Raw genomic sequence first — 17,639 nt, 5'->3', positions numbered from 1 at the left:
GCACACCCTATAAACCTAGCACTTGTGCCAGAGACCAGGAGTCCAAGATCACCCTCAGTTACAGAGTGAGTCAGTTACAGCTGGAGCTACTAGACCCTTTCTCAAAACACACTCAAACCAGAAATAAAAGCAATAGTAGACAGAGCAGGCATAAGACACAAACTTCATGAGAAACAGCAGAAAAGGCCATCCTTTGATGAGTCCCAGTCATCTACAACACCAAGCTCAAACTCCCAGCTTTCATATGACCACACCTTTCTCCCTGAGGTGTTCTTTACTCTGGCTGTGGCACTCTGTGGTTTTCCTGATCACATATGCTATTTTCATGCTGCTGTGCCTTTGCATGCATTATTTCTCTGCCTAGAAAGCATTTTTAAAGATAAACTACTCATACATTAACACTAAGTTCAACATCTGAAACACCTTCCATTACCCAGCACTCCATGCATCCCTCCTGTACAGCACTGGCAGTCTGTGCTACTGCCCAAGTACATCCTATTCAGACAAAATGACCACCATGCAGGAACCAAGTGAATCCTGTGTTTGGTAAGCTCTTCCTGAGCACATGATTTTATATATATGAACAGTTTTAAGGAAGGCTAAAATGAGATGCAAGAAAAAGTAAATAATATTTTTGTTACTGAAGCCATTTATTTTCCCAACTTCATCCTCCCTCCCTCCCTATTTGTTTTCAACACTGGAGATGAACCCCAGGAAATGCTAAGCAAGCGCCACCACTGACTCCCAGCGCCCTACCCCTAACGCTATAATCTTCTGAAGGAGACAGAATGGGTTGTGTCCCACATATCAGGCCCAAGCCTTTTACCACTGAGATATACTCGCAGCCTCGTCAAGTCACAGAGTCATACTCCTAGCTATGTCCTAGAGCAAGTTACCTAATACTCCCAAATCACCTCACAGAAAAGAACAAAAGAAAACCTAATCACTTTTGCAATTGCTTGAGGGTTAGATTTGATACATACTTCTTAAAACATACACACCCCAAAACAAAGTGCAGAGTAAGTGACATGTAAGTGAGTAATCATCAAATCTTAAAAGAACAAAATACTGTATTATCAGGAAAAGGAACACAGTATGATTTCGACAGGAACCACCTTTTGATTTTAGAGTGGAAAATATGGTAACTTATCTTCAGCTGCATTCTTTTTTTGCTCCCTGTAGTAACCCTTTAATGACCACCATGTCCTTGGGTTCCTGTGATAGCATCAGTCTTTGGTTTCCTGGTCCCTTTCACCACAGTTCCTGTCCGCTTGCCTTTGATTGACACCTCAAGGCAGATATCGCCCTGTCTCAGTTCTCAGGTGTTTTCTCATCATTTCCAATGGCCTGACCTTAAATTAAGACTCCCCCAACCCCTCTGTCACATACAGAAACAATATTTCAAAATTAAAACTTACCCAGGGCTGGAGAGATAGCTCAGGGCTTAGGGTGCTGGCTCCCTACAAAGAACTCCAGTTCAGTTTCTAGTACCCACATCAAGCGGCTCAGAGCCTCTTTACTCCCTCTTTCGGTCTCCAAGGAGACATACGCACACATAGCCATATAAATTGAAATAATTTTTTTTAAATTGAACTTAGTCATTTTGGTAGACAACCAAGTACCCAGCTTCCATTTCTTCCTTCTCAACTCTGCTATCCATTCTTCTATACAAGTTCACCAATTCTCAGGTTTCTCTTCTTTGCAGTGACACTTTTATTCCTCCTGCTCTACCTTAGTGGTTCTTACTCATACTGAGGACCATGAACCCCTCTGAAAATCTACTGAATATACTAAAAAGATGCTGAACATGCATGCTGACAATGTTAAGAAACCAATGCCTCAAATAATAATCTGTGCTCCTCCACTCAAGATTTTAACTATTACTCACTGTATACAAAGTTCTCTTTATTTATTTATCTATCTATCTATCTATCTATCTATTTATTTATTTATTTATTTTGTTTTGTTTTGTTTTGTTTTTCGAGACAGGGTTTCTCCGTGTAGCTTTGCGCCTTTCCTGGAACTCACTTGGTAGCCCGGCTGGCCTCGAACTCGCAGAGATCCGCCTGAATCTGCCTCCCGAGTGCTGAGATTAAAGGCGTGCGCCACCACCGCCCGGCTAAAGTTCTCTTTTTTTTTAAAGATTTATGTTTTCTGTGTGTTTTGTCTGCTTCTAATGTTTGTGCATCATGTACATGCCTGGTATCTGTGCAGCCAGAAGAGGTCAGATCCCTTAGAACTGGAGTTAAGGGCTACCATGTGGGTTCTGGGAATTGAACCCAAGCCCTCTGTAAGAATAACAAATGCTCTTAATGCTGAGCCATCTCTCCAGCCTTTGTATACAAATCCGCATCATTAGTTCCTGCTCCCTTGTTACAAACTTCAAGATGCTTTCTGTATAGCCATTAGTGGTCTACAGACTCAATAAGCCGACACAGAAATCACTATTCTCCCTGGTAAAGCCACTGTGCCTACCGTACGCCCTCTTGCATTAGGGCCCCAATACTAAGCCTGGTCTCACATTAGCTCAGCAATCTTCAAACTCATGTCCATCTTTCTTCGATTCTTATCTTTCAACTACCACTGCTTTGCTTCTGCCCTTCCCTTTGTTAAGTCTCTTATCACTTCCACAAGAGCTCCTCTGACTGATTCTGTCTGCTTAAGGTTCCTCACCTCCACTGACACTGAATGCTACACCTTGAGATGACCACAATGGCCTGATTTCTGTATCATCACCAAAATTTAAATTTGATCATGACTGACTCTCAAAGACATCAGTGCTTTCTTTCCCATTCAACAAATAAAATCACTTACTTTTGCCATTATGGAGTCCTCTACAGTTTCCACCAAAGTACTTTTCTAAGATTAGATTCAACAGCTCAGGCTGTTACTTGTCCCTATTATCTGACAATCAAAATCACACCCACTCTTAAACACCCAACTCAAAATCCAGTCTTTTCTTTTAAAAATCATTTTTAATTATGTGTATTCATATGCATGCATATATGTGCATGCACACAGGTACCCAACAAGAGGTCAGAGGCATTGAATTACTTGGAGCTGGAGTTACTGTCGGTTAGGAACTGAATTCTAGTAGGAACTCTCAAGTGCTGAGCACCCACCACACTTTATCTTTTTGTCTTCTATATGATAATTAGGAAGGGGAACCTAAACAAAATAGTCACAATTTCCAATGAAACTGCTTTAGGGAAAATCCTGCTAAAGAATAGCTGAAAATCCCTTATTTTTAATGACTTTAAAAATTATTTTTTACTATGTATGTATGTATGTATGTATGTATGTTTGTTTACCTACTGAGTTTCCTTTTTGTTTTGTTTTGGAGACAGGGTTTCTCTGTGTAGTTTTGGTGTCTATACTGGATCTTGCTCTGTAGACCAGGCTGGCCTCAAACTCACAGCCGCCTGGCTTAGCCTCCAAAGTGCTGGGATTAAACGCGTGTGCCACCACTGCCTGGCACCCATTGAGTTTTCTATGCACGTGTGTGCAGATGCTGGGATCTGAAGGTTCTCTTAACCACTACTCCATCTCTCCAGCTTTTTAAAGAAGACAACTATTCAAGCAGACATTTAAGCCAAGACACTCTCTATAATTAAGAATATTCTATAAATACTAAGATATGTTATCAACCTGGAGATAAAAGGATGGACCCAGGACTCAAATTCCAATTACATCTGAATTCTTCTTAAAATTAAAGTTTGTATTTTTAAATTTATTTCATGCATATAGGTGTTTTGCTCAAATCTATGTCTAAGGGAACATCTTATCCTCTGAAACTCGAGTTACAGACAGTTGTAAGCTGCCATGTGGGTGCTGGGAATCAAACCCAGAGGAGCAAGTGCTCGTAACTGCTGAGTCATCCTTCAGCCCCTAAAATTTGAATTTTAAAGAGAACTTTGCACAGCTGCTGGAAACTTCAAAGGTCAAGCAACTCCACAGCAGCAACAGCACCAGGATCTAAAAAATCCATCTTATCAGACAGAGGTGGGGGGAGGAGTCCAACTGACATAAATTTCTTGTCCCTATTTAAAATAAGCTAATTTTTAAAGTAACTGAGACTATGACAGGCAATTTTTGAGTATCTATGATAAGAGTTACTGGCATGTTTACCAGCAGGTGCAAGAGCAGTAATATGTGCAAGACAGATGTGATGTGGGAAGTATTTGTTCTCCATTTCTTTGTAAGGTCTTTAATTGTGACCTAATTTAATTTCTCTTTTAACTCCCAAGACCAGTTCACTTTTATCTTCACAGTTGTACACTATGAAATATTTTGTTCATGAAGAAAATGTAACTATTCATGAGTCTTTTTAAAAAGAACGTTAATTATTCTATCTAGTTAAGACACTTGGTGAAAAATACATCTTTCCTGGCATTTCTAAAATTATGACCATTCGAATTTGAACGCATTTCTGAAATAGACTTGCTCACCAGGAAAATATGCCAAAGTACCGAGATTATTAATAACATCAAGGAAAGGGGTGTGTAATGACTGAAAAGCTGCAGCACTTGAAACAGGACCTGTCCATAATCAAAGCCTGATTCTAGTTTTGCGCCCTTGTAAACGGACTTTCTTTCAATACCTTATCTGAAAGAGGCTCTTTTTTCCCTCAAGATGGCTAGCCAGGTAAAATTAAACTATGCAGAGTATCTATCTCAGAGATCTTCAATAAATTTGTTTACTTTATTTGGCACAAAAGACACAAATTCAGGGATAAGAAAATTTACTTCCCCAAGTCCCCCCCCCCCCCCAGCTGAGGACCGAACTGAGCTAAATCCTCAACCCTCCAAGTTTTCAACGTACAAAACACAAATAGCTTGTTCTAATAAAAACAATACACCCATCGTTCCACAATCAGGTGAGAAATCCTGCAAGTGACCAGACAAGAACTATTAGGGCTGTATATATACTGAACACTAAAATGTGAAGGAGAAATGGCCGCAGTAAATTGGGCTAAAACGTCTGGATACATTTACAGTGTTAAGAAAGCGCTCTTGATGGTAACGAAGGAGAAATTTAAAGTCAAATTAGGCCCAGTTCCAAATACAGCTTAATAACTCTAAGAGTGATGCTGGCTTATCCTTCCTGAAACGCAACCGATACGATATTTAAATCCATTCTGAAACTTCAAGATTTAAATATCCGCACAACCAACGCTGGTATCATTAATGCTTTTTAGAAAGCTGAGTAGAAAGGCATCATTAGCTCCACTGAAGGTATTTTGTGAAAGCTGTTCACGTATACAGAAGGAAGGGAAGAAAAATATTGTGGTGTTCAGCACACAAGCTGATTCGGGCTTGCAAAACCACGGCTGCCTCCACCACCACCACCACGGACAAGTATGTGATGGAATTCCTGGTTTTATAATCTAATGTCAAAAGAAGGCGGCTATAATGCTATAAATTAGGGGACACGGTGCACTTCCGTTCCCGTCCCGAGGGAGAAGACTCGAAAGTACGAGCTTGAGACCGAGTCCTCCGGTCCCGGTCTCAGTGTGGGCTGCCCTTCCAACGGCAAACGAGGGTCAGCCCAGGAAGCACCCCAGCAACACCTAAGCCTCGACGGGCTCCGTGAGTGTGGGCCACAGAGAAGTCAGGGGTCCAGGTCGCCGCAGAACGCGAGGCCAAGGCGCGGGAAGGGCCGCGGGTGCGTCCAGAGCAGCCACGGGCAGAGGCGTGGGGTGACCGGGTGAGGCCGGGCTTGCAAGCCAGCGCAGACACTCACCAAACCATGCCGTAGGCGCCCTCTCCGATGTACGAGAGGTTGGTGTAGCGCGGCCCCACGTCGAACACCTGCCCGCGGACCATCTCCGGGCCCGCCGCCGCCGCCGCCATGTTGGCTGCCTAGCCGCCGCCGCCGCGTTGGGCTTGACGCTTCGCGGCCGACGCTCGGCTTGTGCAGCGCCTCCCGCAGGGACCGCGCCGCTACCCGTGCAGCCGCCGCCGCCGGCGACCGGGAACGAGGAAGGAGGACAACACAGAGGAGAGAACTGACCGCCAGTCGAACCACTGCCTGCCTTCTTGCCTGACGGGCGGGCAGCGAGCGGGAGGAGGGAGGGGCTGGCGTCGAGGGGCTCTGGGGCGGAGTCAAGGGCGTGCGCGCTGATTGGCTCCTCGCGGCTCTGGGGCGGAGTCTCGAGAGCCGGCGGAAGCAGCGAGCTCAGGCAGGAGCACTGCGGCTGCGGGGGAGGGCCGTCTGGTGCGTTTGGAGGACCCGGCGCTAGGTGGCTCTTGAAGGCCGGGTTGAAACCTAGGCGTAACGACCCCACAGAGTATCCGACCCTTGAGCTAGCTGGTCTAGAGTCTAGAACGAACTCGTGTGGGACCGGGAACTTGGCGTGAGACCGGAGGATTCACCATATACCAGCCACTGGACCCCTGAGACAGGCCTCTAGGAATCCGTGACCCACTCTGTGATGATCTTAGACTACCAAACTGAGACAGAAACCAAAAAGCATGACCCAGACCCAGAAAGATGTTTTCACACCTAAAAATGTGAGACGTAAGTGGAAACCAAAACACAAGGCACTGAATCCCCTAATTAGAGGTTTGTTCAAGATTTGCTGAATACTTAAAAGTGTTGGAGCCAGCCACCCTTCTAGAGAGAAGAGATAGACAAAATACGATACTTAAGTGCTATGAAGAAGTAAAGAGTGGAGGGAAGGTGTAGAGAGTTGCGGTGAGGACACTGGAGAAAGACTTTGGAATTCAGGGACTGAGACCCAGGTGTTGTGTAACAGTTTCCTGAGATTGAAACATTCTATCCTGCGGAGGAGCTCCTTGAACAGGAAGGTAAACAACTCGGGGGAACTTTGGGAAGTCCTTGAAACCGACCAGATTCACCAGATTATTCTCCAGAGTAAGAGAAATAAAAGCGGAGTCCCTCTCAGATGAACTCAGCAATAAAAGCGGAGTCCCTCTCAGATGAACTCGGGGAGCTGTCTGCAGAAGCGGAAACCAGCTCCCGGTCTGGAAGAGGTTTAGACCAACTTAAAACAGCTGGGAGGACACTCTCCAAATTTGGTGGTATTCATGCTTTGGTCTGTCCTGAGCTCCCTATCTTTAGTGAATAGGTGTACGTTGTATCTCCCCAGGAAGCGTTTTGTCACACAACACCAGCTTGGTACAGATGAGCAGAAACTCAGATGGGCATACTGAAATACAGCACAATTAGAATTGCTGAAACATCTGAACAAGATTTAGAAAAAACTTGAGGGCTGGAGAGATGGCTCAGAAGTTAAGAGCACTGACTGTTCTTCCAGAGGTCCTGAGTTCTATTCCCAGCAACCACATGGTGGCTCACAACCACTTGTAATGAGATCTGGTGCCCTCTTCTGGCCTGCAGGCATACATGCTGTATATGTAATAAATAACTAAATCTTTAAAAAAAAAAAACAACTTGATATTGTGGGTCAGACCAGTCACAACACTAATAAACTGAAGAATAAAATTGGAATCTCAAAGTAGGTGGGTGCCAAGCAATGGGAAGATAGTGAGTGACACAGTTTGTGTCTCAGTTTGTTGTCCCTGGTGTTAGGGTATTGGAGAAGTCCCAAAAAAGACCGCCATCCACATATGCAATCAGCAACTGTGTTTATTATCTCGAGAAAGCTTCCAGCATGCTGGGGTCAAACTCATAAAAGCAAACTACATAAAAGCAAAATGGGACAACCCCAAGAGTGACATGTGGGCTCCTTTTAAGCACAGCTAAGGGGAGTTCCTAGGACAGTTAGGTCATCTCAGATATGAGTGGCTTAAGCAAATAGCAGTCATATTAGTGTTGGTTTTAATGTGGCAGAACAATGTTATTCATTAAGTGGCACTGTTACTGTGCAAGAAAGGCCATGAGGCACAACAAAACCCACTATCAGAGCTTTATTAGGAGAACAGAGGGGCAGAAGAGAGCGTGACTAGGCCTGTGAAAGACGTGCACAGAGAGGAGGGGAGAAGAGAAAAAGAAGGGCAGAGGAGTCTGTGTCCTGCTTCTTATGGATTCCCCTGCACATGTGCATATGGGTTTATGGAGCTACACCACGTATGTGCATAGATGGCATGATCATACAGCACATGGATTACTTAGGACATAAGGCCCCTTACTTGGCTACTGAACTGTTCATGTGTAGTCGTAGCTGGGGGAGTGGCCAGGAATTCCAACAATTAGTACATTCTAATTGGCTCGGGCGAGTCAGGGTGTTAGGATTCTACCACTCTAGCTACGACTGCACATGTGCAGTTCAGCATCTAAGCAAGGGGTCTTAGGTCTTATGGTCATCAGTGCACTGCATGATTGTGCAAATGCACGCAGCGAGGTCACACAATTTGCACATGTGTGGCGTATGAGCCCACAGGCGCATGTGCAGGGGAATCCTTAAAAGCCGGACGCAGACTCCTCCCCTCTCTCTTTCTGCACCCCCCACTCTCTCCCTTCTCCTCACATGTCCCTTCCACAGGCCTGGCCACACTCTCTTCTGTCCCCCCCTTCTTCCTAATAAAGCTCTGATACTGGGTTTTGTCGTGCCTCATGACCTTTCTCACATGGTAACCAGTGCCACTTTTTTAAAACCAACACGGGCTGGTTAAGGCTATAGCTTTTCCATTTGGGAGCAGGCCTGGACAAGCTCCAAGCTTTTATTTGGTTATTACCTTGAGCTTATTGACTGTGGAGGCTGACTGGCCTAATATGAGCTGATTGTGGGGCTGGCTCAGGCCTGGTACTACACATACCAGGCCTCCTTGTCCTTGCTGTAGGGGGTGTTGGAGACGGATTGTCCTTTGTTCATGGCTCTTCCTCAGAAACTGCTTGCTCAGTCTCAGGAAACTGAAATTGAGGCCTGATTTCTGAGAGAAGACTGAGCAGCCTGTTATAGCGTCTGCTGGGTCCTCTCACTTGGAAGCAGACTCCTCTGTGGGCAACAGTAAGATCTAACTTAGAGACATCAACTCTGGTCTTTTAGAAATCAATAAAAGATCCACGAGGCAATCTCAAAGATAAAGAAGTAAACCTTTAAAAATAAAGGGAGTCCCTCAATGTTAGAGTGCGTGCTTAGCCTATGACAGGCCTGAGATTCATTTCACAGCACTAAAGGAACAAAATCCGCAGGAGAAACAGAAACAAGACACTAGAAGTTCAAATTAGTCCTTCAAAATGTGTTAAGTCACTCAGCAGAATCCTTTTTAGAAGACAATACCATGGTTCTATTAGGATGTATTTTTTAAAGATCAGGATAAATGATCATGAAATTAAAACCACTTAACCGCCGGGCGGTGGTGGCACACGCCTTTAATCCCAGCACTCGGGAGGCAGAGCCAGGAGGATCTCTATGAGTTCGAGGCCAGTCTGGACTACCAAGTGAGTTCCAGGAAAGGCGCAAAGCTACACAGAGAAACCCTGTCTTGAAAAATCCAAAAAAAAAAAAACCATTTAACCAACATAAAAGTAGCAGTTGAAACAGTAAAACAGACCCGATGACACAGAAAAGCAAGTCAGCAGTATAAATGGTGGACATGAGAAAAGTCTACAGTCATAGAATTCCTTAAGAAAGAAAATGATCTAGGATAGTGTTGCATGCTTTTAATCACAGCATTTGCCCAGCCAGGGCTACATAGTTAGACCCTGTCTTTAAAAGAGAGAGAGAGAAAAAAAAATAACCGAGATAATCGTAGGAATTCAAACTATACAGATCCCAAGAATAAAACTGAGGGAATCAATTAGAAGCAATAGTTAAAACGGAGGAAAGCTTTCCTCAGTAAATAAAAGTAGAAAATTCAGTGAGTTCGCTAGGTTCCAAAAAATTAATAAGCAGGAGCCAGCTTGTCTGAGCTACATATTCTATTGCTGTGTTAAAGTGCTCTAACAAAAGCAACATAAGGGAGGATGGGTCTACTTCCACTCCCAGCTTGAGAAAACAGTCCATCATGGCTTGAAAGTGCTGGTGGCAGGAGCTCGAGGCAGCTGTTCACGTTGCAGAAACAGGAAGCAAAGAATGATGCTAATACTCAGCTCCCCTCTCCCTTTTTAAAATAAGCCTAGGCCTTCAGCCCAGAGAATGGTACTCTCCATAGTTAAGGTGGGTCTTCCAACTTCCATTAACATGAACATGAATCTCTCACAGGCATGCCCCAAGCCAGCTTTAAGATGAAATCTGGATAAATGCACACCTTTAAAAATGAATTAGTTATCTTTATTCTATGTGTATAAATGTTTTGTCTGGTTCGGGTAGAGGTCAGAAGATGATGTTGGATCCTGGAGTTACAAATGGTTGTGAGGGGCCATGTGGGTGCTGAGAACTGACCCTGGGTCCTCTGCTAGAGCAGCCAGAGCTCTTAACTGCTGAGCCATCTCTCCAGCAGCTGAAAGTTGATACATTTTAGGGATAAAGAACAAACTAATAATATCCTATCAGTGGATAAAGTTACTTACTTGAAAAGCTAAAAACTAGCTCCAGAATGGAGGTAGATGACAGGTTTTAGGCTTCCTGAAGGCCTCTCTGCTAATGCAGCAAACTGAATCAGACCGAACTGGTAATTGGTAAGCCCAGGTTTAATGGGTAAAGTGCTCCTGGGCGATTCCCCGGCCCACAGAGAGGAGATGGGGACTCAAGATCAGAAGAACCACTTGTCTGTTTTCCGGGGGTGGGGTGGGGGCTGCAGTTTATATACTCTGTGGGAGTGGTCTTGAGCCTCTCTGGAGGAGGAGCTGTGTTTGGCAGGCTTTGAAGGGGCGGGTTTAGGGAAAGAAATGGGGAGGGGAGTTGAGGTGGATCTTCCACCAGACTCCTTCCAAACATTCCAGACTCTTTGAGTATAGGGATGCCAGGGTGCCAGGGGTTGAGGTGGAGCTCCCACCCAAATAGTAGATATCTATAATCCTGCATGTGGAGGCAAAGGATCACAAGTTTAAGGTCATTCTTGGCCAGTCTGAGCTACAGGAGACCCTGTTTAAAAAACAAAACAAATACCTAAATATTGACCTTCAGATTTCTTCTCTATAATATTTTTTGTAGTAATTAGATACTAAAGGAAAATGAAATAAGACTGGCAGCTGCTGGAAGGGTTTCATTGTGATTCTTCTTGGATCATTTCATTCACTCCAAAGTCTTAATTCCTCCTAGATCTTTGCTGCTCTAAATAACTCTCTTAATTTTGTTTTTGCAATTATTTGCTGGGGGTGGGTGGGCAGGGCATATCTCAAACAGCATGTCTTTGGAAGTCAGTTGTGATATTTTAATTGTGCTGAAATATGATTTTTATTTGTATGTTAATAAAGTTTGCCTGGAGATCAGAGGTCACATAGCAAGGTCACATAGCCATAAACAGGAGTCAGGCGGTGGTAGCCCATGCCCTTAATCCGATCACTTGGCAGGCAGAGTCTCTGTGTGGTCAAGGACACAGCCAAGCAAGGTGACAGAGCCTTTAATCCCAGTACCAACCATAGAGACCTGGAGGTCTGTATAGACAGGCAGTGACGAGGAAGTCATGTGTCTGGGCTTAGAGCCAATGAGAAGGCAGAACAGGAAGGCAATAAATACACAAGTAAGACGGGAAGAAACTCTCTCTGGGGAAGCGACGGCTGTGAGGGGCTTTGAGGTGGTAAGATGAGGTAGTTGTGGCTCTTCGCTAGTTCTCTGATCTCTTTGGCTATCACCTCTGTAATTGGCTCTGTGTTTCTTATTTGATAAGACTGTTTAGAAATTCGTCTACAGTCAGTGACAACTTGTAGGAGCTATTTCTCTTCTACCATGTGGGTTCTGGGAACCAAACTTAGGTCATCAGGTTTTGTGGTAAGTACCTTAATTTTTTTGAACCATCTCACTGGCCCAAGAGCTTCAGGTCAGCATGTCTACTGCACACTGGACAGTGCCACATGACCGCCCACATTTACATGAACTCTACATATCCAAACTACCAACAGTTAATTGCTAAAACCTTAGCTTCAATTTCCCCAGACTTAGGGGGGATTGCAATAATACCCACCTCATATATATACTATATAGAGTAAATAAGATAACACACAAAGAGCCCTGTAGCACAAAATCTAATTGGTCTTTTAATAATAATAAAAAAAACCCAGAGCCTATTGGGGTAAATGCTGAAAGATCAGAGAGACAAAGGGAACAGGCCACTGCCACGGCTTGCCTCTAGGACTCTTCAGCCTGAAAAGCCTTTAGTTCCTGTCTCCTCATGCCTTATATACCTTTCTCCACCCGGCCATATCACTTCCTTCTTAGTGCTGGGATTAAAGGGGTGTGATTCCCAACTACTGGGATTAAAGGTGTGTGCCACCACTGCCTGGTTCTGTTTCTTTCCTAGACTGAGTCAATCTCATGTAGTCCAGGGTGGCTTTGAACTCACAGAGATCCAGAGTTCACAGAGATCTCTGCCTCCTGAGTGCTAGGATTAAAAGTTTGTGCCACCACTGTCTAGCATCTATGTTTAATTTAGTGGCTTGTTCTGTTCTCTGATCTTTAGGCAAATTTTATTAGGCTATACAATATACCACCACAGAGTCCAGTACAAAGTATACTATGTACCCAATAAGGGTTATCTGTTATTGTTATCCACCCCACCCAACCCTGTTCCTGATCTTGTATCTAGTGGATAGTGTTACCTTTACGCAGATACAAACTGCAAACACAGCTATAATTGTAATGCCTCGTAGGCTGTTGGTGTAAGCTTTGTGGTAGAATATTTATCCAATATGTATTTTACCCCACTCCTGAATGTAGCACCCCCTACCCAGTCACAAATTTCCATAAAGTTCAATATATATGAATATATTTAAGATTTCTTTTGTTACTTTATATGTGTAAGGTGTATTCATGTATGTGAACGTGTGTGTGTGCATGAGTGCACTTACCTGTACATACATGTCCATGTGGAGACCAGAGGTTGACCTCAGGTGTTTTCCTTTGTCACTCTCCACTTTAGTTTTTGAGACAGCATTGCTCACTGAAACTAGAGTTCTCATTTCAGCCAGACTGGCTAGCCTTTCAACTCGTACTGCTGGGCCAGGCTTGTGTGGGGGTGCTGGGGATCTGAACCCCGTTTGTCATGCTTTTGTAGCAAGCACCCTACTTACCAAGCCCTCTCCCCCATCCTAATATCTCTTCACTGTATTTTTGCTACTCGAAACTACGGTCTCCAGACCCAGAAGCATCAGCTTTTCTGAGAATTTGTTAGAATTGTAGCATCTCAGGCCCCACATCAAACGTCCAGAATCCAGATCTGCATTTTAACAAGAACCCAGGTTATTAGTTTCCATCTAAAGTTTGAGAAGCAAACTTTGCGTGTAACCACTTGTTGGCTAAGGCCTGTTGTATCATCTTACTGAGACTGTGGTGCCATCTCCAGTTGTTTCTTCTTCTATTGGGATTGGTCTTTCGATAACAAATTTAATCATATTCATCCCCTGACTCCCAACTTCCTTTTTCTTTTTGTTGCTGAGAATTGAATCCTGTGTCTTAGTGCTCTTCCACACTTTCCATATAATCAGGAGTTTGACTGGACCTTAGAGCACATATCAGGGTTGTGAGGAGCCAGGCAAAACCCAAAAACTGTGACAGTGAAACAGATTAATAAGATATGACACCACATAAATGACTTAAAAGCTCTGGAGGGGCAATAAAAGTGAAGTGTGAACACTGACATACAAACACTTCCGTTAGGAGCTGGAGAGATGGCTCAGTGGTTAAGAGCACTTGCTGTTCTTCAGAGAACCTAGGTTCAGTTCCCAGCATCTACCCGGCAGCTCGCAGTCATAACTCCAGTTCAAGGGGCTCTGTCACCCCCTCTGGTCTCTGTAGGCACTACACACGTGGGACGTGGACAAAACACCCATACACATAAAATAAAATTATTAATTAACCAAACCAAAGCAGAGTTCTAGTTCTGAGCAAATTTTCTATGCTCCAGAATGGCAGAAGTGGAAACATATCTCAAACTCATAAATTTTTTTGAGGATTAAATGGGTTAGTATGTAGCTTTGAACATGATACTCAATAGTTACTGCTTTTTTTTTGTACCATGTGTTGGCATTCTAGCCTGCCCCTTGGGGACAGCCTTGCACATCTGGATATAAATCCTACTTTAAGAGAAAATTCCTTCTCCCCACTCTCTCTCTCTGTTCTCACAAGGTGTGCACCTCTTTCTCCCCTTCTCTCTTTTCCATTCTTTCCCTCTCCTCCTCTCTCCCCTCATCAAATAAGACTCTTCACCGAACACTGTGTGTATGGTGTCTCCGACTCTCACCCACCATGGGGCACCTTGGCCCAAAGGCCCTCCACCCACTGGATCTTACATTGGTGCTAGGTGACGCTTCCCTTGGCATTTTCTCCTACATGCCCAGTCTGAGAAATGCTGGGACCCTGTACTGTCTAACATCATCGCTTCTCCAACTTCTAACTGGAGGACCTTTGGGACTCTTCACCCTATCGGTAAGATTCCCCCCTCCCCTCTGGCCATTTTCCATGAGTGAGGATTGTTTTCTTGACCGTGGTCTCTCACTTCTTGGCCCTGTTCAAAACCCGGTAGCAGGCACCACACATCTCAGGCTTTCAGCCCTCCAGTCTGTGTTCCTATGTGATAGCATTTGGTGGCAGCTTGCACCCACTCACTCCGCGGCCCATAACCTTTGGATGATGGTCTCCTGGCTGTTTTGAGCCATCATTGGTCCCCGCTGACCCTCTGGGACACGGAGGTCAGTCTGTTGGACCTTGTACCTCACTGTGGAAAATGTACCTACCCTCGCCTATCCCAGCTCCTTCCTTATTTCCTGCTCCCTCATGCTTCTCCAGCAGTTACATCATCACTTGTCGCCAGGTCCCTTTCCCATGGCATGTGCACCTTTAAAACTACCCCTCATCCCTCTCCTCTGTAATTTCATCCCCAACCTCTTTTCTCTCTCTTGCTTAATTAACTCTGTTGCCAGTATCTCATCTACCTGTTCCATCCATGGACCCTGGCACCACCATTTTCCTGTAGCTGCCTGCTCCCTTCACCCTCACGCTTTTGCTCTCAAACTGTCTCATACTGTTCTGTCTCTGTCTGTTCCCTGTGTCCCACTCTTCTCCCTCCTCCTGCCACCATCGCTGGAGGCAAGCCATGCGGAGCCAAGCCCCTCCTGCCTCCAGCAGCCTGCCATCCCTCTGCTGCTGCTGAGGCTACCGAGGCTTGGGGAGATGGCCACATGTTTGTTTCTGATTGACTTTTAAATGCTTCAGTTTATCTGTTCATTATCTGTTTCATTTGTCTTGGAAAAAAAAAAAACCCATGTGAACACGTGATCAGGCACCAGAAGGCCATAATGTATGTGGTCAGGCAGGTGCCATCTTGGCTAAGGTTAAAGACAGACAAGTCATATGGCTCCGTGGCCATCTTTGACAAGGGCAATCATGTGATCAGACAAGCACCATCTTGGCTAAGGTCAAAGAGGGAGAGGCCATATGACCTCACTGCCATCTTTAATAAGGACAGCAAAAAGTCACTTTTTGTCAGTGTCTCAAGCATGGGCGGGTTGCCTGGTACTTGAGCCATCTGTGTGGGGCAGAGGTTCAGTCACAGCCTGGGATTCTTTCCTCTGCAGCTGCTTGCACTCATGTGGGCAGGGCCCAGAGACCTAGCTGCTCCCCTCTGGGACTTTCTGGTGATATGGCCAACTTGCCAGTTCATTTTATAGAAAAAAGTCAAGCCTTACTTTTTCTAAAGCTACTAGGTCTCTTGACATAACTAAATGATTTAAATGTTTCAGATTACTTCCTCCCCTATATATTAAGTTTTAAAAATTTCAGATTTTGATGCCGGGCGGTGGTGGCGCACGCCTTTAATCCCAGCACTCGGGAGGCAGAGGCAGGCGGATCTCTGTGAGTTCGAGGCCAGCCTGGTCTCCAAAGCGAGTCCCAGGAGAGGCGCAAAGCTACACAGAGAAACCCTGTCTCGAAAAACAAAAACAAAAAAAAAAAAAATTCAGATTTTGACATTAATAGAGTTCTGATGCAGTTTGGGTCACAATCTCAGGATTTTGGATTTTCTTTGGTTGTCTTCCAAATATAAACTTATGGGTATGAGTCTACTGCTGTTTTTCAGATGTCCCACCCCTGCTCCAGATAAAGGAGTTTTCCTTGCCTCTCTATTCCTGAGGATGGTGTTTCTCTCTCTCCTGGTCTCCCTTTCCCAATTACTAAGTCATGGGCCTAAAGGCTCCAAACAAGTTCACGAATTTTAATTCTGTCTCTGGTCTACCTGCTTCAGCAGGTTTCCACTTGGCTGGCAGACACATCCAAGCATCAACTGCTGCAACCTGCTCCAAAGGACCACGAGCTCTAGACTTGCGGAAGGCTGATATGGTGTGGACCAGTCCAACCAAACGTAATTGTTCCCTGTCTCCACAGTCAGGTCAGATGACCACCTACTTCTGATAAATACCCCATTGCCTGGGTTTCCTCCTTACCTTTGACTGGCCTCAGTCTCCCTGGGCTCTGACCACCAGAGCCCTGTTTCAGCTTGAAGCTGCTATAGAAGAGCATTGTCCCTGCTCCCCCATCCCCCCTGCCAAACAGGCTAAAGAAAAAACCCCAGCATAAGGGACAAATTGGCTACCTAATGCCCATTGATAATACCAGGAAACTGGACCCAATGTTGTCAATTGATAAATTTATTAACTAAAATGATTCTACAATAGAATAAGACACTTGACTTTCTTTATGCCCAAACAAAGAGGTATTATATGACCTTAAGAAATAATTATTTCTATATAAATCATTCAGGATTATAATCTGGCTGTACTCAAATATCAGAACTACAGGGCCTTAAAAAATGATAATAGGCCGGGCGGTGGTGGCGCACGCCTTTAATCCCAGCACTTGGGAGGCAGAGCCAGGCGGATCTCTGTGAGTTCGACGCCAGCCTGGGCTACCAAGTGAGTTCCAGGAAAGGCGCAAAGGTACACAGAGAAACCCTGTCTCGAAAAACCAAAAAAAAAAAAAAAAATGATAATAGATGCAGATATCACTGCCAATGGCTTAAAAAGTGTCTTTCCTTACTCAAGGTCTGTTCAGGTCTAGGAATGTAAGTCTCCATGTCCTTGCTAAATTTATCTGTTCATATTAACAAAAACTAACAGAGATTTACACTTCTAGAAAATTTAAATAAATGATGGCATATGTTTGATCAACAAGATATATATCGTATGATGGAGTTTCTGGTCCACCAAGAGGGTCCTTTTCTCAGACGGAAACTTTTCTCAGAGTTTGGCCACACCCTGACTCACAATCCCCTTTTCTCCTGTTCCCATTCGGCCCTGGGATCTTTCTCCTGTCACTCCTGTGCATGCTAATAAACTTATCTGGGGTCAGAGACAGAACAGCCACAACATTAAACATAGAGGATAGGCAGTGGTAGCACACGCCTTTAATCCTAGCATTCCAGAGGCAGAAATCCCTCTGGATCTCTGTGAGTTCAAGGCCACATTGGAAACAGCCAGGCGTGGTGACTCACGCCTTTAATCCCAGAAAGTAAGCCTTTAATCCCAGGGAGTGATGGCAGAAAGCAGAAAGATATATAAGGCGTGAGGACCAGAAACTAGAAGCTTTTAGGTGGTTAAGCCTTTAGGCTTTTGAGCAGTAGTTC

The 17,639-nt window shown here is 44.6% G+C and overlaps 1 protein-coding gene across 2 annotated transcripts in view; it reads right to left on the bottom strand.

Annotated features, from left to right (window-relative positions):
- Window positions 1-6,062, bottom strand: part of Mapk1 (mitogen-activated protein kinase 1) — a 63,739-nt gene extending 57,677 nt beyond the window's left edge. The window contains exon 1 of one of the 2 annotated variants that reach the window (XM_052739996.1): window positions 5,743-6,062. In XM_052739996.1, the coding sequence (XP_052595956.1) occupies window positions 5,743-5,852 (110 nt within the window). In that variant the 5' untranslated portion in view covers window positions 5,853-6,062. The remainder of the gene's footprint in view (window positions 1-5,742) is intronic. The other variant, XM_052739995.1, reaches the window with a different exon arrangement.
- Window positions 6,063-17,639: the final 11,577 nt, after the last annotated feature.

The sequence above is a fragment of the Peromyscus californicus genome, unplaced genomic scaffold, assembly GCF_007827085.1.
Source record: "Peromyscus californicus insignis strain IS unplaced genomic scaffold, ASM782708v3 Scaffold_16__1_contigs__length_79575227, whole genome shotgun sequence".
NCBI lineage: Eukaryota > Metazoa > Chordata > Mammalia > Rodentia > Cricetidae > Peromyscus > Peromyscus californicus.
Note: the sequence above shows the minus strand (reverse complement) of the source record. Positions and strands in the feature narration are given on the sequence as shown.